This window comes from Bubalus kerabau, chromosome 18 (assembly GCF_029407905.1).
Source record: "Bubalus kerabau isolate K-KA32 ecotype Philippines breed swamp buffalo chromosome 18, PCC_UOA_SB_1v2, whole genome shotgun sequence".
Lineage (NCBI taxonomy): Eukaryota > Metazoa > Chordata > Mammalia > Artiodactyla > Bovidae > Bubalus > Bubalus kerabau.
The window spans coordinates 6,723,299-6,746,363 of NC_073641.1; the positions used below are offsets into that span (position 1 = coordinate 6,723,299).

Below are 23,065 nucleotides of genomic sequence, written 5' to 3' on the forward strand. Positions count from 1 at the left end.
AGCCAAGTCAAAATTCTATTGACTAAGATAAAGCTATAGCTCTGGGAGCTGATACAAAAAAATACCAACAGCCTAATAGAAAAATGAGCAGATAGTAAAATAAAAACAGTTTTCAGTTCATGATAAGAGAAATGAAAATTAAAAGATGGCACTTTTCACTTAATCAAATTGGCAGAAATCCTCGTGTTTGTAAAGACACCGTGTATGCAAGGCTGTGAGAAAGCAGGCATTAGTACCGCATTGCTCGTGGGAGTGTAAATTGATATAACCTCTGAAAAGCAATTCGGTAGCATGTATCCAAATTTTAAAATGCATCTATCCTTTGACCTAGCAATTCCATTTGGGCTGGGCAAGTCATTAGTCTCTCTGTGCCTGTCTCCTTATCTATAATAAGTGGATAATTCTACCTCACAGGGTGGTTATGAGAGTTACATTAGAATGATACACATACAACACTTAGTCCAAAGTGGCTGGCACAAGGGAAGTGCTTCAAAAGTATCAGTACAAACTAATACAATTATGTAAAGTTTAAAATTAAAAAAAGTATCAGTACAGTAAGAGCATTCTTACCATGGACCACGTTACTGCACTGTGCTTGGTGCTTTTCACGTATTACCTCATGTAGTCCTCCAGTCAATGCTGTGATCGCCGGCAGTTAGCCTCTGAGGAGACTGAAGCAGAGAGAGATGAAGCGGGTGGTCAAGCAGGATTCAAGCCAGGGCAGATGCCCAAGATGCGATGCACAGCCAGTCTATTGGATGTGGTGGTGTGATGAACACTTCAAGGGAGGGTGTTCTTTCCAGGACTAGACTTCCAAAAAGAGCTTGAAGAATCCAGGAAGGAGACAGGGCTGGTGGGGTGACTGATGCCCTTGAGGTCCAGCTAAGAATCTTGGACTAGTTAATAATAATAATAAAAAATGCAATGAGCCTCCATCTGTTGAAGATTTGTTCTTAATTATTTCCATTAAGTAATTTAAGGCTTCCCTGGTGGCTCTAAAGACGGTAAAGAATCTGCAATGTGGGAGACCCAGGTTCAATCCCTGGGTCGGGAAGATCTACCTGGAAAAGGAAATGGCTACCACTCCAGTATTCTTGCCTGGAAAATCCCATGGGCAGAGGAGACTGGCAGGTTACAGTCAGTCCATGGAGTCACAGGACTAAGCGACTCACTTTTATTTTCATTAAAAACTACATTAATCCATCAAAGCTACTCCAGCAAAGTCCATTTATTAAAACCAACTGCACACAAAAGGGAAACACCTGGAGTCAGATAAGGGGTGTAAGTTGGAATGTGACTTGATCAGTTGTGCATTTTAGAAAGACCCTCCAACCGTGGGCTGAACTGACAGGAGTTGTTACCCCTAGCAAACTGCCTTGAATTTCATACATTTTAAAAAGTAATGATAACATTTGTCATTTTTTTCTTTCACCCCACAACTTATATTCATTGTAGAAAATATGAAAAATACAAGAAAGTTTAAAGGAATATAAAAAATTGTTTAATTCCACCTTCCAGAGACATCCCAATGGATAATTTTCTTCCAATCTTTTCCCCGCCTCTGTGCAAAAAATATGCGGTCATTAGAATGGCTGATGGGCAGAATATGGGGAGACGCCCCTGTTAAAGCGTCCTGACAATTCCCTCCTTTCTTTCTCTACGTCTTCTAGGTCCACAAGAAGCCGACTGATTTTTGCCACTTGTCAGGCAAAGGCCACAGGACTTGGCGCCACCACCCTCTCTCGCCTCAGCCCCGGTCTCTAGGGGGCGCTGCCGCAAGACCCGGAGGCTAAAAAGGAAGCCGGTACGAAAACGCGTTGGAACTTGGGCTCCGCGGCTTCCCGTAGCCGGCATTTCCAACATGGCGGCTGCCCAAGATGTCCACGTCCGTATCTGTAACCAAGAGATTGTCAAATTCGATCTGGAGGTGAAGGCGCTTATCCAGGTACTAATGCCCGGGATCCCCGCCAGGGTCCAGTAGCCCTAAATCCCAAGCTTAGCTGGCCTTCTGTGAGCTCAGCGGTCTCACTCCCGAGCTTTCCCCACTTGGTCATGTCTCCGAGGCCACTGGCCCAGCTCCCTGCCCACTACCCCTCAACTGTCTCGTCCCTTGGCCCCGTCCCCTCCATCCCCTTGATCCTTGGCCTTGGCATTCCGTCCGACTGCCGTTAGCTCACCCTCTTCCAGGACACCCCCTCCTCCACCTCCACTCCTAACTGGGCTTCCCCTGTGTGGCCGCTCCCCTACACACCCCTGGCCGTCACCTCGCCACCCCCAGCCGGCCTCAAAACATACCTGTCATCCTGCCTGGCCCCGCCTTCTGACCCCGTCCTCCCCATCCTTTAGTAGCGTCCTGTAGGCCATCAGCCTCGCCCCCTGCTGGTCTGATGCCCTGTGGCACCAAAGGCCGCCTGGCACAGGAGGTACTGGGTGAAATGAACGTGACCTAGACCGTAGTTGTGATTTTGTAAATGAGGAAGGAGTGCTGTCTGAGCAGAAAGTAGATAATGGCAAAACTGGGACGCGGACAATGAAAGTCATCCTAGAGAAAATTCTTGGCGTCTACTTCGTTTAACTGATGGGGGATTGAGATCCTTTGCCTAAGCCAATTACGGGTTGAAGGTAATAGTTCAATAAACCAATTGGCATAGGCAAGAGTTGGGAATGTAAAAATAGTTCCTTTAGTTTATCAAAAAGAAACCAAGAGTTTTAAACTTTCCTTTTGGGCAAATGGTTTCCATTTCCAGCAGTGTTACTCAACCTTAGGTGCTAAGTAAGAGTCTTCATCTAGCTGTGGTAAAAGGTGAAGGAAAGTAAGCTCCCCACGGAAATCAGGTGCAAAATAAACCAAATTAATAGCCATTAAATGTTGCATGAAACTGTGATTTAATGAGTAATCCAGAGAACAAGAACAACTTGATACAAACATTTAAATTTTTTGAACTTCACGTTTCCCATGTATAAACTACAAAACATCTGGGCCAATTCTAGAAAAATGAATTTAGTATTCATAAAAATGAAATTGGCTTTTCAGGTGATCTAAATTGCTTCAGCCCCATTTTGCACTCTTGAAGATTCACTCTCTCCTGAAGAGAACAATTGATTATAGCTAGATTTAGCACATCCTTACAGTGTGGCAACTCCTGCTAAGCCCTTTATGTGGGTACCTGGTCATGAAGTGGGTAATGATGGGGAAACAGACAAAGAAGCCTCAGTAACTTTTTCAAGATTTTACATCTGATAAGTTGCTGCAACTAGAATTTGAATCCACATGGTCTGGCTCTAGGGCCCGCCTTACCTGGCCCTGGTAATTCTGAATGTCCAGAAACAAATTCTAAATCTACATTTGAACATGTCTGTAAACTGATTTATAATATTAATAGATGGTTTGTAAAATTAGATCAAGCAGTTAATCTTAAAGAGGTTCGTCTTGTCATATGCCAAGAATTTAGCATCGCTCATTTTTAAGTTGGAAAGACCTAAAGTTATAGTACTCTCTCAGGTGTTCATCCTTGTCAGATATGCAAGCTGCTTTAAGTCTTTCATAATGGCTGGGTGGTGTTCCGTTAAACATCAAGACTTATTAGTTCCTTAGTTCGTTTCTGTTTTTAAAAACTTATTTACTAATTAATTTTTGGTTGCACGGAGTCTTCGTTGCTGCGCATGGGCTTTCACTGATTGTACAAGTAGGGGCTGCTCTTTGTTGCAGTGCCTGGGCTTCTCGTTGCTGTGGCTTCTCTTGTTCGGAGCACAGGCTCTAGGACCCACAGGGCTTCGGCAGTTGCAGCAGGCAGGCTCCGCAGTTTTGGTGTGCAGGCTTAGTTGCTCCGCAGCATCGGATTTGCTATCCGCTGTACCACCAGGGAAGTCGCACTGTTGTCTTTCTGCTTATGCTTCAATGTTACTCGCTCAGACTTAACTCCAAAGAGGGATTAAAAAAATGTAAATTATAATGCTTCTGCTTGTGTTACAGATGTAAACACCAAAGATTAGGGTGAATTACAGCCAGTAGGTCCAACTGAGTTGTGGTCTAAGCCAACTCTCTCATTGTACAGCTGGTGTCATTTCCTCTCATTGCCTTGAGAAAGGCCCATTCATCTCTTCAATGTCTCCTAGGATATTCGAGATTGTTCAGGACCATTAAGTGCACTTACTGAACTGAACACTAAAGTTAAAGAGAAGTTTCAGCAACTGCGGCACAGAATACAGGTGAGTGAGTGCGGAGCTGGGACGCTGCGCCTGGGGAAAGAAGAGAATGTGCATTGGAGAGGTTTTGCAAACGTGTTAAGTTAATGATTTGTTTAAAATCTATATTCTTTAATGGAGTGTAAACTCGATGAGAGCAGGACTGCTCCTGGCGTTCACTGCTTACCCCCCGTCATGTGCAGATAGGGCACCATCGCTGAGTGGAAGAATGGGCGTGTGGGGAGAAGGGAGTGAGGAGGCAAGGTGGGGGAAATGGAAGTTCTGTCACAGAGAACTAGAGAGAGTTCTGGATGAAAAGAAAGTGAGGTCTGCTGTCCCTCACTGTGGTGGATGGCTGTGTCCTGGTGTTTGGTTATTTTGGGCTCTGAGTCTTTCTTTTCAGAAGGCCTTACCTTTGGGGCTTTTGTGCAACCTGGGTTGAATGTAAGTCTCTTCAGAGGTTTTTGCATTTGCTTTTTCCAGGTCTCCTGGGATTACCACAGGTCTGGGAGCACTTTTTATGTTCGTTTCTCCTTGTGGAGGTTCTTGAACCACTCAGGGAGGATGAACTTGGACCCTCGATCCATGTGAGGGGAGCGCCATGGTTATAATCGGGAGAGACACTTATATCCCTCTAGCCAGATCCCACAACAAAAAACTCCACAGTTTCTCTGTGCTGGCTGACAGACATTTTCCTAGCTCACCTTTTCACTGAGGGTATTTGCGTCCCTTTGTGCTCCTGGCTTTGCAATGATCTCAGTTCCAATTCCCAGCCTCAGGTGGCCAAGGCTTCGTTTTCTGTCCCCACATGGACTTGAAAACCGTGTTTGCCACTCAGTCTAAAATGAAATATGTACCAAGATTGAGAGCATGTAGAAACAGATAGCAGAGTGTTACTTCCATCATGTCTCAGAGTGGGATCAGTAGGCTCCTATGTTATTGTAGTTTTTTCCCTTTTCCTTTCAGGCATGTCCTGGATTGCAGGAACACATCTCCTGCTCCAGGGCAGCCTCACACCCCTCATAGGAAGACTGCTCTGACTCGTAGTTCCTTTCTTATTTTGAGATCTTGAGGATGGTCCTTTCTTTCCTTTTACACAGCTATCCATGTAAAAGGGTGTTTGTTGTGTATGAACCAGCATTCCTGAGTCTCCTGTTCTAGGCGGGCTTTCAAGTGCTGCTGCATAACTGGCAGAAACAGAAGTGCTTTCCAGTTTTTCATTGCCTTTCAAAATCATTTTAACTTAGAGCTGATTTCCTCCCAAAGGAGCTTGAGCAGTCGGCTAAAGAGCAAGACAAAGAGTCAGAGAAGCAAGTTCTGCTCCAAGAAGTGGAGAATCACAAAAAGCAGATGCTCAGGTGGGTGGGGCCTGGCCTCCTGCCAGTGGCCGCTGCTGGGCCTCCTGCTCCCGGTGAGGCTTGTGCCTCAGTTTGCCTAATAAACCTGCCAAAGCTGGGGGTAAGCCAGGGCTCTTGGGTAGGTGGGACTGTGCATAGTGTACAAAAGCGTATTTAACAGTATGCTGTGTTTTATATTTTTTAAAAAGCAAAAAATTCGTTGCTTTTTTAATATAAGGTCCTTTTTAATTTAAAGAGAATTGATAGCAGAAAAAGTCCACCAAAGGTGAACCTACTTAAGACAGACCAAAACTTAGAAAGTTTTGAATGGGACTTTATCCTAAAAAAAAAAAAGGACAAAAAAATGTAAATAAGCTTATGTTAAGTAGAATTGAAGTTTTCATTGCAGCTGTATGCTAATCCTTGATTATATAATTGAAGTATGTGCTATTTCTTGGTGTTGAATTAGGGGACTTTTCCAGCAAAGTCATCTGACAGCATGAAACAGTACCTGACCCTTCACAGTTGCTGTTCCCACGACAGTCAGAAAGAGGGTTGTTACTGCAGAAATGTTGGAGGTCCCCATCAGCGTTTCTAGATCCTTCTCTTTTGAAGTCCCTGTCCTGTCCCCATCCTCATGGGTTTTCTCTTCATCTTGTTACCTGGTCTTAACTTTGTCACATCTGTGTTTGTCTACAGCTTTGGGACTTCCCTGGTGGCTCAGACGGTAAAGTGTCTGTACAATGTGGGAGACCCAGGTTCGATCCATGGCTTGGGAAGATCCCCTGGAGAAGGAAATGGCAACCCACTCCAGTACTCTTGCCTGGAAAATCACACGGACAGAGGAGCCTGGTGGGCTACAGTCCATTGGGTCACAGAGTTGGACACGACTGAGCGACTTCACTTGCACTTTGTGTCTGATTTGAGTGATGCTCCAGCATCATCCTTGCTGATAGCAGCTCTGTTTATAATGCCCAGCTGTCAGGAGGACAGAGACTGACGAAGACACGGGCACGGTGGAGGCTCTTGTGAGGAGGGAGGGATGTGTGGGTGGCGACCAGTGATACTTTGGGTCATGATGGCTTTTGTTTCCCTCGCCACCATGGGGGCTCAATTATAAAGACTGAGTAAAGAGGACTCCTTGTGTAAAATCTATCAAGTTACACCAGCAAAACCACCTCAGCATGGGTTTAAAGTTGAGTGTGGCCATTCAGGATGTCTAATTCCAGGGTAGAAGAGAGAAAGCAGTAAAGTAATACTTTGGCAGTTGCATGTCAAAACCGTGCTTGTGCTTACCTGGATTATGGTGCTCGTCATACTGTACAGTAAATACTTTGTTTGTCTTTCTCCCCAATAAATATGAGTCCCTGAGGACAGGCTCACTCATCTCTGCATTGCAGGGCCCAGCAGAACGCCCTTGTAAACAGTTAAAAATGTAGTTAATTCACGTGTGAGCCGGCATCGTAGGTGCTGGCCAGGCATCAGAGAGCTCATTTGAACATTCTCAGCCCAGAGGTGCTATTCAAAACTCCAGCCTATCAGTTCGTGGACTGTCGTTTGCCTTTCTAAATATTCTGGAGGTTAGCACAGTTGATTTGAGCCAGCTGTGTAAGAGCTCTAGCGCATGAGTTTGCTTCTCTGAGGAGCCCAGTTAACTCGAGTCCATCGACAAGGGTCTCACTGTAGTGGAAGTTGGTGCAGCCACTATGGACAACAGTATGGAGGCTTCCCAGAAAACTAAAAACAGAGTTACCATATGATCCAGCAGTCCCACTCTTGGGTATATATCCAGACAAAGCTATAATTCAAAAAGATGCACGTACCGCTATGTTCAGGTAAATAACAACACTGCTCACAGTAGCCAAGGCATGGAAACACCCGACATGTCCATCAAGAGAGGAGGGAGGAAGAAGAGGTGGCGCATATGTGTAACAGAGCACCACTCAGCCATGAGAAAGGTTGAGCTGATGCCATTTGCAGCAACACGGATGGACCCAGAGATTAGCACACTATCAAACAAGTCAGAAGGAGAAAGACAAACACCATCTGATATGTGGAATCTAAACTACGGCCCAGTGAACATAGCTATGAAACAGATGCACACTTACTCACAGAACAGATCTGTGGTGGCCAAGGAGGAGGGTAAGTGGGGGAGAGAAGGACTGAAAGTTTGGGGTTAGCAGATGCAAACTACTATTTATAAGACGGATAAACATCAAGGTCCTACTGTCTAGCACAGGGAACTATATTCGATATCCTGTGATAAACCATACATATGGAAAAAATATGAAAAAGAATATATGTATAACTGAGACACTTTGCTTTTCAGCAGAAATTAACACAGCATTATATATCAACTATACGTCAATAAAATATTTTACACACACACAAAAACAAAGACCCTCCTCCACTCTAACTTCAGGAAACTGTTTACTAATTTGAGTCATCACAAAGATCAGGTAAAGAATGTGAATAAATTGTGTCAGACCGGGCCCTGCTAGTACAACGTGTTTGTGTTGTCCACGATTGGCCTGTGGTTTGTTAAGCAGGCGTCCCCAGCCCTTAGGCCACAGGCCAGCACCAGTCCATGACCTGTTAGGAACCAGGCCACACAGCACGAAGTGAGTGGTGGGCAATTGAACAAAGTTTCATCTTTTTACAGCCGCTCTCCAACACTCGCATTACCACCTGAGCTCTGCTTCCTTTCCCAGAAGTGGCAGCATTAGCTTCTTAGAAGAGCACGAACCTTAACCCTAAAGTCAAGGTGGAGTATCTTGAGATTGCCCCAAAATAGAAGCAAGGTGCACCCTAGTGTAATGCACTTGAACCATCCCAAAGCTGCCCTCCACCCCCACTGACCCATGGGAAAATCGTCTTCCACGGAACCAGGCCTTGGTGCCAAAAAGATTGGGGACCACTGGTGTAAAGAGCAGCAAACCTTGAAGAAATATTGAAGAAAACTCTCTTATACTGGTTTTTCTACTTCCTACTGCCTATATTGATCAAGCAGCTAATGGGTCAATAACTGTTGTCCTGGGTACTGGTGATACAAAGATGAACGAGGCATGGTTCTCCAGGAGCAGAACCAAGCCACACCGCGGGCAGAGCAGTAACGTGTAGGAGATGACTGAACAGGGCTGCGTGCGCCCAGCTGGGCAGTTTGGATGTGACCTTTAGTGGAGCCATTGTGGGCTATAAACACAGGGATGCTACGACCAGGCTTCTCCCTCTGGCTGCCCTGGGGGAGAGGGACTGTTATGGGCGGTAGGAGAACGGAAACAGTTTCTGGGGCAACCAAGAAGACGGAGTGGTGGGAGGGGTGATGGACTCTGGGCTGCACACAGGTGGCCTCCCCATCACTCCCTGGCTGGAAGACTGCTGTGACTTGAACTAACTGACAGCCTGTTGGCATCAAGAGAAACTCACACATGGCTTTTATAATTCCAGCAATCAGACCTCATGGAGGAAGGCTAACCTCACTTGCAAAATTGCAATCGACAACCTAGAGAAGGCAGAACTTCTCCAGGGAGGAGACCTGTTCCGGCAAAGGTATGTATCTTCTTGTCTTTCTGGGTTTTGATGACAGAATAGACAGGAGTTGGCAAGGTGCAAAACCTACTGTGGGGAACCCTCTCTTGTTTTCAGCATAAAATTGATATTTTATAAGTAATTTTTTTAACTATAAAAGAAATACATTCTTATTTTTAGTAAATTGGTAAAATGTGAATCACAAAGTGAAAGCATGAATTGTGCCATTCACAACTATTTTGATATATTGCCTCCTTTCATTATTTTTTCTTCCATATTTTTTATAAAGTCAGTATGGTACCATACATTATCTGGTCCCATCACTTCATGGCAAATAGATGGGAAAACAACAGAAACTGTGACAGACTTTATTTTCTTGGGCTCCAAAATCACTGTAGATGGTGATTGCAGCCATGAGGTTAAAGACGCTTGGAAGAAAACCTGTGACCAACCTAGACAGCATATTAAAAAGCAGAGACATTACTTTGTCAAAAGGTGTGCATAGTCAAAGCTATGGTTCTTCTAGTAGTCATGTATGAATGTGAGAGTTGGGCCATAAAGAAGGCTGAGCACCGAAGAATTGATGCTTTTGAACTGTGATGTTGGAGAACTCTTGAGAGTCCCTTGGACTGCAAGGAGATCCAACCAGTCCATCCTAAAGGAAATCAGTCCTGAATGTTCATTGGAAGGACTAACGCTGAAGCCGAAGCTCCAGTACTTTGGCCACCTGATGCAAAGAATTGACTCATTTGAAAAGACCCTGATGCTGGCAAAGATTGAAGGCAGGAGGAGAAAGGGATGACAGAGAATGAGATGATTGGATGGCATCACCAACTCAATGGACATGAGCTCAAACTCATGTTGAGCTTGGAGTTGGTGATGGACAGGGAAGCCTGGTGTGCAGAAGTCCATGGGGTCGCAAAGAGTCGGACACAACTGAGCAACTGAACTGAACTGAACGTTAGATGTAGTCTCCTAGTCTTCACTTAGTATTATTATCTTCACAAAGACTTGCCTGTTTTTTTAAAAAGCTCTTTATAACTAATCCTCTGCTTGTGTGTGTTTATATTTCTAGTTATGTCAGTACTATGAATAACACACGAGGGCACATGTCAGTACGTAAAGCTTTGTCCACATTCTGTGTGTTTCCTTTGGAGAGATTCCCAGGGGTGAGATTATTGGGTCAAAGGCATGAACATCGCTAAGGCTCCTAATACATATCGCCAGTTGGCTCTCAGAAGGAGCACCAGTGGACGTTCCTACCAGCAGTCTTCAAGTGCGTGCTCTCGCCATGCCCTTGCCACCACTGCGTGTGTGCTGAGTCACTCAGTCATATCAGGTTCTTTGTGACCCCATGCACTATTGCCTGCCAGACTCCTCTGTCTATGGACTCTCCCAGGCAAGAATACTAGAGTGGGTTGCCATTTCCTCCTTGAGGGGGCCTTCTCAACCCAGGGATCGAACCTGCTTCTCCTGAGTCTCCTGTGTTGCAAGCGGGTTCTTCACCACTGAGCCATCAGGGGAAGTCCTTTGCCACCATTAAGTATGACCATTTAAAAAACATGTGCTAATTTGATAGATTAAAAAGTGGAATCTTGTTTGAATCCAGGGCTTTCTTGAGCTGGGCTTTTGTTGACATTCCTCCTCCTACTCTGTACTTCTAGGAAAACTGCCAAAGAGAGCCTGGCCCAGACATCCAGTGACATCACAGAGAGCCTCATGGGGATCAGCAGGATGATGTCCCAGCAGGTCCAGCAGAGCGAGGAAGCCATGCAGACGCTGGGTAAAGTCAGGCCAGGCCTGCAGTGGGAGGCTGCCTCCGGGCTCCATGGCCCTCACGCCTGGGCTCCTCCGCCCCTGCCCTCACTTGCCCCGCCTTCACTGCTCTGTGTGGCTTCTCTCTCCTGTGACAGCTTGGTCTTACCCATTTGGGATGCACTGCTCTCATTTCCCTTTTTGGTTTTTATAGTTGTACTGAAAGATCCACACACCCCATCAAAATGTTCGGAAGAACTCCCAGGCGCTCTCCTGGAGAGTGGGTGCCAACAGGCCTGGAGGAAGGGCTTGGGAGTCCGTTTTTCATCTCGGGCTCTGGGGACCATTCTGGCCAGGCAGAGAGATGATCAGTTATTGGTTGCCTGCTGGTCTACTAGGGCATCCACTTAGAATTGTACTCCCCAATGTTATTTTTCCTGTGAGCTCCTTTTATTTATATATTTGTATATATATTTTTTACTTTTTGGCTGTGCTGTATAGCATGCAGGATCCTAATTTCCCTACTGGGGATCATACTCATGCCCTTTGCAGTGGAAGCGTGGAATCTTACCCACCGGACAATCAGGGAAGTCCTGTGAGCTCCTTTTGAAAGATACAGTTAGAAGCTGAGCTTCTTGAGACCATCTGGTTCTCCCCAGCAGCTTTCCCAGCATCCTCCCTATAGGAAAACAGAGGCAGAGGGTTTGCTCTGAGATACCTTTGGAGGAGTCGCACAGAGACGAAGGTAGAGAGCCAGGGACACGAGTCCCAGGAGCCGCCACCCAGCTGCGGCCGTGGCCAGCTCCTGGCCAGCCTCAACTCTGTCCTCACCCTGCCCCTGTTTCGATTACTTTGAAGCAAATCTCAGACGCCATCCATATAAGTGCTTCCATATATATTTCTAAAAGATAAGAGACTTTTGAAACAAGAAACAAAAAAACAATACCACCATCACCCCTAGAAATTATCTGCATTTTGAACCACTCTTTTGTTTGTTTCCGTGCACTATCCTAACAGGCAGAAGCAAAAAGAGAATCAAGGCGCTTGTCCCTGAGGTCACTGCCTGTGTTTGAAACTCACCTGGGCGTTTGGGCTTGGAACCAGCTGGTCACCTCTGAGTGTGCACTGGGGCCACCGCCCGAGGAGAGTGTGAGAGGGAGGAGCCCGCCTGGCCTTGGAGTCCAGGGCTTTTCTGCTCTGGTGTGGGTAACAGGCACCCACCCCCAGCAGGTGGATCAGAGCACATAGAGTTACGTGCTGAGAAGGGGGCACAGATCCTGGTGGTTTCTGGGGTGTTGAGGGTTGTTTTGGGGTCACACGTTATAGGCGAGATGGCCATCGAAGAACGGTTATTAATCCTTGCCTTGTGACACATAAATTCAGCTTGATTTAGAAATCTATTAGGACTGCAGTTTTTTGTCTTTTTTTTTTTTTTAAGCCCATTAAGGATATGATGTCTGGAATTTGCTGCACAATTGTAGCGGGGCCAGAATTGTTTGGGGGTCTTGCAGGGACAGGATTACCAGGGAGTTGATGGTTCTTGGGTATGGGCAGTGGCACATGGCGTTTCATGATTCTGTTCTGTCTGCTTCTGTGATGGTTAAAGTTCTCTGTAAAGAAAGTTTAAATGGAAAAGCCAGTTAGATTTTTACTTCAGAGAGTCTTAGGTTTTCAGCGTGGCAACAGGCATGGAGAAAGAGGATGAGAGGGACTTTTGTTGCATGAGTGTTTGTTTGTACCCCTGTGCTTTTCAAGCTACTGCTCTCTTTCCTCTGGTAATTTATTTGCTTACTGGCTTGTAATTTTGTAAAAGGTAATATGAATGACGTAGTTAAGGGAAAAACCCTCCAGGTCAGCACTGTCCCATAGAAACATCATGGGAGCCACATACTTAAAATTTTCATTAGGCACATTAAAAAAAGTTAAAAACAAACTAACTTGGAATAAATATTTTGCATCAAAAAAAAAAAAGTTAAAAACAAATATATGATTGTAATATATTGCAGTATATTACAAATGTATATGATTGCAATATATTACAAATATATTGATTGTAATATATTTATTTCAATATGCAATTCATAGTGGAAATTATTGAGAGAGATTTTACATTCTTTTTCACACTGAATCTCTGAACTCGTGTGGGTATTTGCCTATAGGGACATCACGGTTTGGATGGGGCACATTTGACTCCCTCGGGCCGCGTGACTTGTTGCAGTCAGCACCGGCTGCACAGCTCTGGACGGCACAGGCAGGAACAGCTCTGCCTTCAGACCTCCTGGCCTGCTCCCCAGAGGCGCCCACCGCTCCCGGTTTGTCTTGTAGCCTCTGAGATTCTCCAGTGTGCATAGTACAAGCAGGTGTTAGTTATCCCCTCCTTTGTTACATAAATGGAAACATCTCACATGCTGTCCTTCACACCCAGCCTTCTCACTTGACAGCGTTTCACTCCGGGGATATCCTGATGATGCCCTGTTAGGCTTAATAGAGGAGTCTTGCCAGGTAAGCCTTCCCCAGGTGTCAGGCCTAGTAACCGGCACTCCGGTTCGTTTGTCACATGGGCACAATGAACCTTAAGGGTGCATGCCTCTTCACAGGTTTCCCAGGGGGCTGGAGCACGGGCATCACGTGGCCTCTTCGTAGGTTTCCCAGGGGGCTGGAGCATGGGCATCATGTGTTTAACACTACAGCCAGCGTCCCTGGGCTAAAGGACTGGCTTGTATGAGGGTGAGTGGCAGGGCCCAGGACACCCCAGCTCTTTCACGATCCTGTGAAGAGCAGATCTGACCAGGAGGCGTCCTGGCAGGGTGCACCTCGCAGGTGCAAAGTCCTGTCCCCACAGAGACCTCACAGTGCTGTCCACAGTCCCCTGGGTTAGTTTTGTGACCACCGGTTCTTCTCAGCAGTGCCTGCCTCCTCCAGAAAGTGGAGGTTGGTGGTGAGAAAAGGAACCGGTGTCTGCCCTTTTCCCTGTTGGTGTCCACGTTGGGAGAAGGTTTAAGGTGTCAGGTTAGGAGTCCTCCCTAGTTATGGCCCTGTGACAGTGTGTGTCAGCAAACCTCATCCCTCTCTGAGCCGGATGGAACCCAGGGAGCTGCCTCTCCTTGCCCTGTCCTTGTTCTGTGCTCCTCTGCGCTGCCTATCTTCACATCTTTTGCTCTGGCTCGGGAACTTGCTTCCAAGCGCAGTGTTACACCGGGAACCCAGCCAGCAAAGTCTCTGGGTTTGGTGCCATACAGTTTCTGAGTCATGCTCCCTCCCTCTCGTTTCAGTTAATTCTTCACGGACTATCCTGGATGCAAATGAAGAATTCAAATCCATGTCAGGGACCATCCAGTTGGGACGGAAGCTCATCACAAAATATAATCGCCGAGAGCTGACAGACAAGCTTCTCATTTTCCTTGCACTGGCACTCTTTCTTGCTACAGTCCTCTATATTTTGAAAAAACGGCTCTTTCCGTTTTTGTGAGATCTGAGAGCTGCCAGCTTCTGCCCTCTGAACTCCGCTGTCAGAGTCTGGCCGCACTCCTGAACTCTGGCCCCAGCCTGCTTCAGGTGCTCAGCAGGTGAGATGGAGACACAGCCCCGCGAGTTTCTGCAGGTGGCTGGTGTGACGGGCTGAGCAGAGGACGAGGAGGGAGCCTGTCATCGGGACCCTGCAGGGACGCCAAGAGCCCTCACACACTGTGAGTGCAGTCACGTGGGACACCCGGGCGGCCTCCAGGATTTGATGTCCCTCCCATGTCCCCCTGCCCCCCCGCAGCCTTAATGCCAGATCTGGAGGAGGGAAGAGAAGAGGGGGAGGAGGATGAAAACATCCATTCCTTGAATAAAGTTGACTGTATTTAATAGCATGAAATGCACTTGGTTTTCTAAGGCATTCCTCTGGGAATTCATGTGCCTGTTCTTGAAGTCCAGCTATCTAGAACTTGAACTCAGATCATTCACTTGTTCGCTCAGCAAAGAATTTTTAAGCAACAGCCACACAGAGACAGAATGTTCTAGAGGCTGCCATGGTCCCTCAACGAGCAAAACAGACAAGATCGCGCAGGCCCTCAGGAAGGAGGGTGCACCTCCGCTGGCGGCAGCTCGCAGCAGCGTCTGAAGAGGCCAAGGCGGACGCCCTCTCTGCGCACAGTGGCTGGGGGTGTGCACCATCTCAGGGGCTGGCCCACACCTTTCTCTGTGAGGGCCAGGGCTAAATATAACCCAGAGAGTGAAGCCAGTGATAAGCTGGGGCCTGTCTGGGCCTGAGTTCTGTTGAGACCTGGCGGGTAGCAGGGCCCAAGCTAGGCCCGGCTGGGAGATGTTAGTGTCCCCTTGTGCTAAAGGCCTGGCTGCCCTCAGCCACAATATCCCAGCCTCCCCCACTATTTATAGCCCCAGAGGCCCGGGAGGGTAATGTGGGGGCAGAGGAGAAAGTGGAAAGAACGTGTGGATTTGAACTTTTTGAGTCTTGGTTCTGCTGCTAAGAAACCACATGACCACGGCAAGTTACCTTAGGCCGCTCAGCCTCAGCCTCCCTACCTGGGCAGCGGGGGTGATGGTCCATATATAGATGCTTGTGGAGACCATTTGAGAATCACACAAGAACGCAAAGTAGCAAGTGCCGCTTCTGTCTGACTGAACCACAGGCTTCCCAGATCCAGCCACCGTCAGACCTCTGGGCGCTGAGAATTCCTGAAGCAAACAGCTAGGTTCTCCAGGGGAGGCTGGCGTGGGCGTCGGAAGTTCTGTTTGCATCTGTCTGAGCAGAGGGTGTCAACGTTAAGGCCTCCGTTATGAAGTGTCAGATCATCCTGGGACCAAGTTATGAGAGATCGGCTGCACGCCTCAGACTGACTAGTGTACTGAGTGGGTTCTGAGTTACAGTGTGTGCACACAGTTTATATATATCATCCTTAAACAGCTCCTGGCCCAGAAGCTGCTCACTGTAAGTTGTGCACGCGTGTGTCTTATTTATAGTCAAATTAAAGCTGAGACTAAAGCACAGATGGGAAATTCCCACTCAGATTCCAGCTGTAAGTGCAGCAGATGGATGTGATCATTTTAGGATTGTCTTAACGTTTTTCTTTACTCCTTCCCACTAATTGTCAACATCCTCTTCACGATATGTAAATGTGTGGGCTGTGTACTCCCTAAAATTCTGCCTTTGATACGTTATTCCTCTTCTTCTTGCCTCCTCCTGAAAATAGGGTTGAATTTGACCCAGTTTGGAACGCCTTCGACAGCATGTCTCGCAACCCCCAGCAGCCAGCCTAACTTGTCCCCAGTGGGGCTGGCGGTGCCAGAGGCCGCGTCTCCATGTTCAACCAGGAGGGGGCAGTGCTCGCATTTCATGCTTACGGTCTTGCTGTAAACTATTTCCATTCATCCAAATGAAATGTTATTGTATATATATTTTTAAACAAACATGCAGATGAACAAAGTTCACCTGTATAGCCTTTGGAAGACATTTCACGCATTACCTTAATTCACTTTTTAATTTTTAATTTTTTTTTTTTAATTAAAAAACTTTCAACACCAAAAACATTTTGTATTGGGGTGTAGCCGATTAGCAATGTTGTGATAGTGGCAGGTGAAGAGCGAAGGGACTCAGCCACACATATACATGTACCCATTCTCCCCAAACCCACCTCCATCCAGGCTGGCACGTATTGAGTAGTTCCATGTGCTATACAATAGGTCTTTGTTGGTTATCCATTTTTAACATAGCAGTGTGTACATCATGTTCCCAAAGTCCTTAACTGTCCCAAAGTCCTTAATATAAGGCAAGCTTATATTTACTTTGCTGAGCCGATACTCATGGTATTAAAAGTATTAGAATAATCTTCAAGGGATTGTTTATTCAGGTATTTACTGAACACCTCCTTTGTCCCTGGCACTGTGTTAGGGATATTCAGTGAACAAAACAAAGGTTCTCTGCCATCTTGGAACTTGTAGCACGGGGTTGCCAAAGAGGAGAGGTAAGGGAGGGGCATGAAGGAGGGGCATAGGATTAACATACAAACTGCTGTGTATAAAGTAGATAAACAAGGATATCGTGTATAGCACAGAGAATTATAGCCGTTATCTTGTAATAAAATGGAGTATAATCTGCAAAAATACTGAATCACTATTCTGTATACCAGAAATTAGTAGTATTAATATCTGAACATACTTCAATAAAAAACATACTAGATAAGTTATTCATTGTGTTAGAAAATAAGTGTTTTGGGAAATGTGGCACTAGCTAATGGAGATTTGGAAAGCGGGGAGGGAGGGAAGGTTTGGAATATTAAGCAAGGGGGTCACAGATGGCCTCACTGAGGAGGCAAGGTTTGAGCAGAGTGAACAGCTGGGGGAAGAAGGCACCACTCAGGGACCATCTAGAGCAAAGGACTACAGTAAGAGCATCTGTGACATTGTGATTTTTAATAAGATACAGAATATATTTGAATATATTCAATATATTGAATATCTTAATCATGTTCCTGGCACAGAACTCCTAAAACCATAGGAATGTGTTCTGAAGGAGAGTGATAAAATTGTCTTGTTATGTTCATAAAGTGACTTGGGAAAGCACTAAGGATGGAGTTGGTGACCAAGGGAACCCAATCACATGATCAGAGGGTTGGAACTCTCAGCCCCACCCCTGACCTTCAAGGATGGGAAAGGAGCCAGGGATTGAGTTCAGTCACCCATTGCCAGTGATTTAATCAACCGTGACTATGTAATGAAGCCTCCATAAACCCAGAGGATGGGATTCAGAGAGCTTGCAGGTTGGTGAGCATCTGGAGGCTGCGGGGAGAGGCGCGCTTTGGGAGAGCAGGGACGCTCCACCTCGGGTGCACCCAGGCCTTGCGTCTCTTCCATCTGGAAGTTCTGAGCTACATCCTTTTATAATAACTGGTGCTGCTCTTGTAAATTAAGTATTTCTCTGAGTTCTGTGAGCCACACTAACAAACTAATCAGACCCAAGGAGGAGGGGTTCATGGGAACTTCCCATCTATAGCCTGTTGGTCAGAAACACAGGTGACAGACTGGACTTGTGGTTGGAGTCGAGGTGGGGGGTGGTGGGATGGGGCCGGGAGGACTCCCAGAGGACTTACTATGGGAGATCTGATACTATCTCCAGGTGAAAAAAAAGGTGAAACTGTTAGTTGCTCAGTTGTGTCCGACTCTTTGTAACTCTATGAACTGTAGCCCTCCAGGCTCCTCTGCCCATGAGATTCTCCAGGCAAGAATACTGGAGTGGGTAGCTGGTGGAGAATTGCTTGATCTGGGCGAGGAGGGAGGAAATTGGACCATGGCTGGCAAATGTGGGGACTAGCAAGGAAGTCAGCATGGCTACAACAGAGAGTGAGAGGGACAGGAGTGAAAGGTGGTCAAAGAGACAGTGGGAGTCTAAATCGTGACTGCTTTGTACGTCACTGGAAGGATTGACCTTGTACTGGAAGAGACATGGAGAGCCATCATGGGGCTTGGAGCAGAGGAGTGGCTTCATATGACTTATGTGTTGATAACAAAATGAAAGGGATACTGAGGACTTCCCTGGTGGTCCAGTGGCTAAGATTCAGATCCCCATGCAAGGGGCCCTTGGATCCCAGATGAGGGAACTAGATCCCACAGGCTGCAAATAGCAGTCCACATGCCGCAACTAAAGATCCCGCATGCTACAACGAAGAGTGAAGATCCATGTGCTGCGGCTAGGACCTTGCAACCAAATAAATAAATCTTAAATGTTTGTTTAAAAAAAAAAAGTGAAGGGGACACGGGCAGGGCAGGGAGACCAGTTCGGTGGCCAATGGCGGCCACCCTGGGGGCAGGCGATAGTGGCTTGCACCTGGCCAACAGCATGGAGGTGGCGAGAGGTGGTCACATTCTGGATGTATTTTGAAGGGAGAACCAACCCAGCTGGACAGGGTTTCCTGAAGGAACGGATATCATTTTTGAAGGAAGGAGAGCAAAGAACTCAGATTTTGGCCCTGAGTAACCAAAAGAGGAAGGCAGTCAGGAGCTGGGCTTTGGACACGTTTAGATGTGTCAATGAAACCGTTTGTCTCAGACTGGGACTTGAACACATGTTCTGGGACTCAAACCCAGCCAAAATCCACGGTACCTGGTTTCAGGGCCTAATAAAGCTCATGTTCTTGATGTCTCATCATAGAAAGAATTCAGTGAGGGACAAAGTGATAGGTAAGAAGTGTAGTTATTCAGATTCGGAGAGAAGCACACTCCACAGCATGCTCCATCGCAGAGGGTGAGAGCCGCAGCAAAATGTGGGGTGGTTAGTTCTTACAGGCTGGGTAATTTCATATGGTAATGAGTGGGAGGGTTATTCCAACTATTTTGGGGAAGGGATGGAGATGTCCAGGATTTGGGCCACCACCCACTCCTTAGTCTTTTGACAGTGCCTTGGAAGTGTCATGGCACCTCTGGGTGTGCCATTTCACTTGCTGATTCCGGATCAAGGTTTGGCTTGTCTGCCATCGTGGTCCCATTTGATTCTAATCAGTTCATGTTGTGTCCTTGGACTAGGTCATTCTTTCAAAAGTTGTGCCCTACATAAAGACACCCAGGTCAAAGTGACAGATGGCAGGTTTGGAAATCTTCCATTTGGAAATCTCTGGCACACAGAATTTAAAGCCATGAGGGTGGATGAAATCACCCCGAGACCTAAGTACAGACAGAGAAGAAATAAGGATGAAGAGAAAAGAGGAATCAGCAGACAGGGACTGACAGAGATGACCAGCGACAGAGGAGGTGCTCTGACCAGCCAGATTTCTCAGAGTCTACCTATTCCTTTAATCCTCCAAACAGGAGATTTTCCGACCTTCAGGAATCTGTATTTTCATCACTGTCTCCGTTGCTGTTGTCACTGTTGTGGTCAACATCATCCAAAGCACCTACTGTTTGTTGAGCTCCCCGCGTGTGTTAGGGCCCCGAGAACTGCATAGGAGTGGAGGCCCTGCCCTTCAGGATAACACAGAATGACAATGAAGCCGGTGTCCTGGGTGCTGGTTGGGGGCACCTGTACAGGCAGAGGGCGTCCCTCTGGAAAAGACATGGAAGAGTTGGTTTCCCTCTTGAGCCATTGCTTTGTCTTTCTCTTTTCTGCAGACTTCTGGGACACGTCTCCTCAGCTCCCACTCCCCAGGCTCCTTCAATCTGTCTTCTATTACGAAGAATTGATGCTTTTGAACTGTGGTGTTGGAGAAGACTCTTGAGAGTCCCTTGGAGTACAAGGAGATCCAAACAGTCCATCCTAAAAGAGATCAGTCCTGGGTGTTCATTGGAAGAACTGATGCAGAAGCTGAAACTCCAATACTTTGGCCACCTGATATGAAGAACTGACTCATTTGAAAAGACTCTGATGCTGGGAAAGATTGAGGGCAGGAGGAGACGGGGATGACAGAGGATGAGATGGTTGGATGCCATCACCGACTCAGCGGACATGGGTTTGAGTAAGTGCTGGGAAGTGGTGATGGACAGGGAGGCCTGGTGTGCTGCAGTCCATGGGGTCTCAAAGAGTCAGACTTCACTGAGCAACTGAACTGAACTGAACTGATTGCCATCATTCTCCCCAAAACAAGCTCTGCTAAGGTCATCAGGTATCTCCAGGCTGCTGGTCTGAAGGCGTTGCCCCGCCTACCTCCTCAGCATTGGCCAGCACTCCTTGCATCTTCCCAGAGACCTCCCGCCTCTGTGACACACCCCTCTCTGTTTTCCTCGTCCCTCCTCGGCCACTCCTGCCTCCTCTTGCTTTATCTTCTATTCAGCCTAAAGTGCTGGCTTGGGTCTTCCTCACGCTCGTACGCTCCCTCTTCTCAAAGGCAAGGCCATCCACCCATGTCCTCGGAGCTGTCACTGTCTCTAGAGGGCCATCATCGAGGATTCCGGAAACAGACTATGAAAAAGAGCATGTCTGTGTATACAGCAGAAACTGAAGCAGCACTGCAACCAACTCCAACAAAATAAAACTTTAAAAATAGTGTAGCACAGGGCACTATCCTCAGTATCCTGTGATTAAACCATAACAGAAAGGAATATGAAGAAGAATATATGTGTAACCGAGTCACTTGGCTGTACAGCAGAAATGAACACATTGTAAATCAACTACACCTCAATAAAAAACATTTTTTAAACTTTTAATAAATAAGATTCAAAAGTAGAAAAAGGTTTTCAAAGCTTTATCTCCACTCAGGTGAGCTCTGGACCCCGTCACCTTCATTCAGACGTCCCTGAGGTCCCCACCTTGGCCCAGCCCTGATCTCACCCTCCCAGCACAGCCTGGCTTTCTCTAGGCTTCCCTGTGTTTCTGACACCCTTCCAGTTCCTTTTCCCATCAGCAAGCGCCTCTCCAGAACACCTCTTCCCACTAGCCCAGGAGATGGGACTTTAATTCAACAGGCACAAGTCCCCAAGACTCTGAAAGTCGGCCTCCATCCGTTGTGTGAGTGAGTTTAGGGGGTCAAAAAGGCCCTGCTGGAGGCAGTCTGGCAAGGTGGTTCAATTTGGCCATGCTTCTAAGGAAAAGAGATGTTGTTAAAAAGATGGTAACATGTAAAATCAGCTCCATTTTCTTCCTTGGCAGTGGTGGTCTCCCCTGGGGCCCGGCCTGAGGGTTTGTCCAAACTTGTGTTTCTTCCCTCAGCAAGGGGCAGAATAAAAATAGCTGGGGGCTAATCTAAGAGATACCAGGCGGGAGTCTCAGCCATGCTGTCGGGAATGAAGGGCTGTGGGCTGGGGTGAGGGGAGGCGGGTGACACCCCCTTCTCAGTACCCAGCAGCAAAGCCCCAGGGCCTGCGGTGTCAGCGCACCACCGCGGGGGTGGTGGGAAGGTGAGCTGCCCTCTCCCCGGCAGCGGTTGCCCCTCTGTGGTTCCCTGCTCTGGAGCACAGGGACAGCCAACAGCGCGGACCTCTCAGGGGCACTGGGAGGATTAAAAGACAAAACTCAAGCCAAGAGCTCACACCATAACCTCAATGGCCACTGCATCCACTCCCTTTTCTCTTTGGGACTTTATTTTGGGGGAAATGGCACTTAGGCCAAGAAGAGAATGCCGGGATTGACAGGGACTCAGGACCAGGGATGGAGCCGATTTTCTCAAATGGGCAAGGGCTGAGAGTGGGACAGAGCAGACCAGGGCAAATTCGTCATCTTTCCTAATCCATCTAGAAAACAAAAGTCAATGGGTAGAATTAACTCAGTGTAAAATGTTCTCTTTTTTATTATTAAGTCTTTGCTCTTCCCCTCCTCCCCCAAGAGGTGTTTTTTTTGTTTTGTTTTGTTTTGTTTTTGCCCTGGATGAAATGAATCCATAAAATAGCCAATGAATATGGGCTGAAAATTGAGGAAATGGCCCATCAGTTTTAATCTGACAGCTTGACTGGTATGAAAAACAAAGAGTACTCCTGACAGAAGTGTTAGCACTTCTCAGAAGGGTATTCCTGGTTAGCAGTCCACAGCACTGCCGGGCATTCTCTGCCTCCACCCAAACAGGTTTCGAAACCAGGGGATCAGAGGACTAAGGAGGTGTCTCATTAGACTCTGCAAGCTCTGACTGCCTTCCTGAATGACCTCATCCACCCAGTTGATTCCAGAACCTTCCTGCATGTGAACGCTGGCTACAGTCTTCTGGGTGCCGAGGATTCCACCTGCCTTGCAGAGCCTGCAGCCTGTCGGAGACAGACCTGGAGCCAGACAGAGTAGCAGGTGGTGAGTGTCCTAGAAGGGGCCCCCGAAACCCTGGGAGCAAAGTGACAACTCTCTTAGACTGCTTAGAAACAGCAAATGGCAGTCAAAATAAAATTAATGGTAAGCAATTATAAAGAGATCCAAAAACAATATTTGGTCAGGTGTTTATGTTTACGTTCTATAATTCCCTGGTGGCTTAGACGGTAAAGCGTCTGCCTACAATGCGGGAGACCCAGGTTCAATCCCTGGGTTGGGAAGATCTCCTGGAGAAGGAAATGGCAACCCACTCCAGTATTCTTGCCTGGAAAATCCCATGGACGGAGAAGCCTGGTAGGCTACAGTCCATGGAGTCGCAAAGAGTCAGACACAACTGAGTGACTTGACTTTTACTTTTATGTTCTGCAGTGGTGATGATGTTAATAAACTTACTGACTGCTTACTTATTTTTTCACTTAATCCAGGAATTCTATAAGGTAGGTAGTGTTATCATAGCAGAGGCGATTAAGACCCAGAAAGGACCAGAAACATACCCCAGATCACACAGCTAGGAACTGATGGATCTAGGGTTCAAATCAGGCAG

The 23,065-nt window shown here is 47.0% G+C and overlaps 1 protein-coding gene, 1 long non-coding RNA gene and 1 other non-coding gene across 3 annotated transcripts; all 3 read left to right on the forward strand.

Moving 5' to 3' along the window:
* Window positions 1–1,219: 1,219 nt before the first annotated feature.
* On the forward strand, window positions 1,220–16,635 carry BNIP1 (BCL2 interacting protein 1). The gene is made up of 6 exons (XM_055555054.1): window positions 1,220–1,945; window positions 4,117–4,209; window positions 5,452–5,543; window positions 8,970–9,071; window positions 10,715–10,833; window positions 14,078–16,635. Exons 1-6 carry the CDS (start codon window positions 1,862–1,864, stop codon window positions 14,272–14,274), a joined length of 687 nt encoding a protein of 228 aa, XP_055411029.1. The 5' UTR covers window positions 1,220–1,861; the 3' UTR covers window positions 14,275–16,635.
* A 493-nt stretch (window positions 16,636–17,128) lies between these two features.
* Window positions 17,129–20,884, forward strand: LOC129633213 (uncharacterized). Its single transcript, XR_008704959.1, has 2 exons — window positions 17,129–17,934; window positions 19,908–20,884. It is a non-coding gene; the product is annotated as an uncharacterized LOC129633213 (long non-coding RNA).
* Window positions 20,885–22,670: 1,786 nt separating this feature from the next.
* On the forward strand, window positions 22,671–22,742 carry TRNAC-ACA (transfer RNA cysteine (anticodon ACA)). The gene has a single exon. It is a non-coding gene; the product is annotated as a tRNA-Cys (tRNA).
* The last annotated feature ends 323 nt before the right edge of the window (window positions 22,743–23,065 follow it).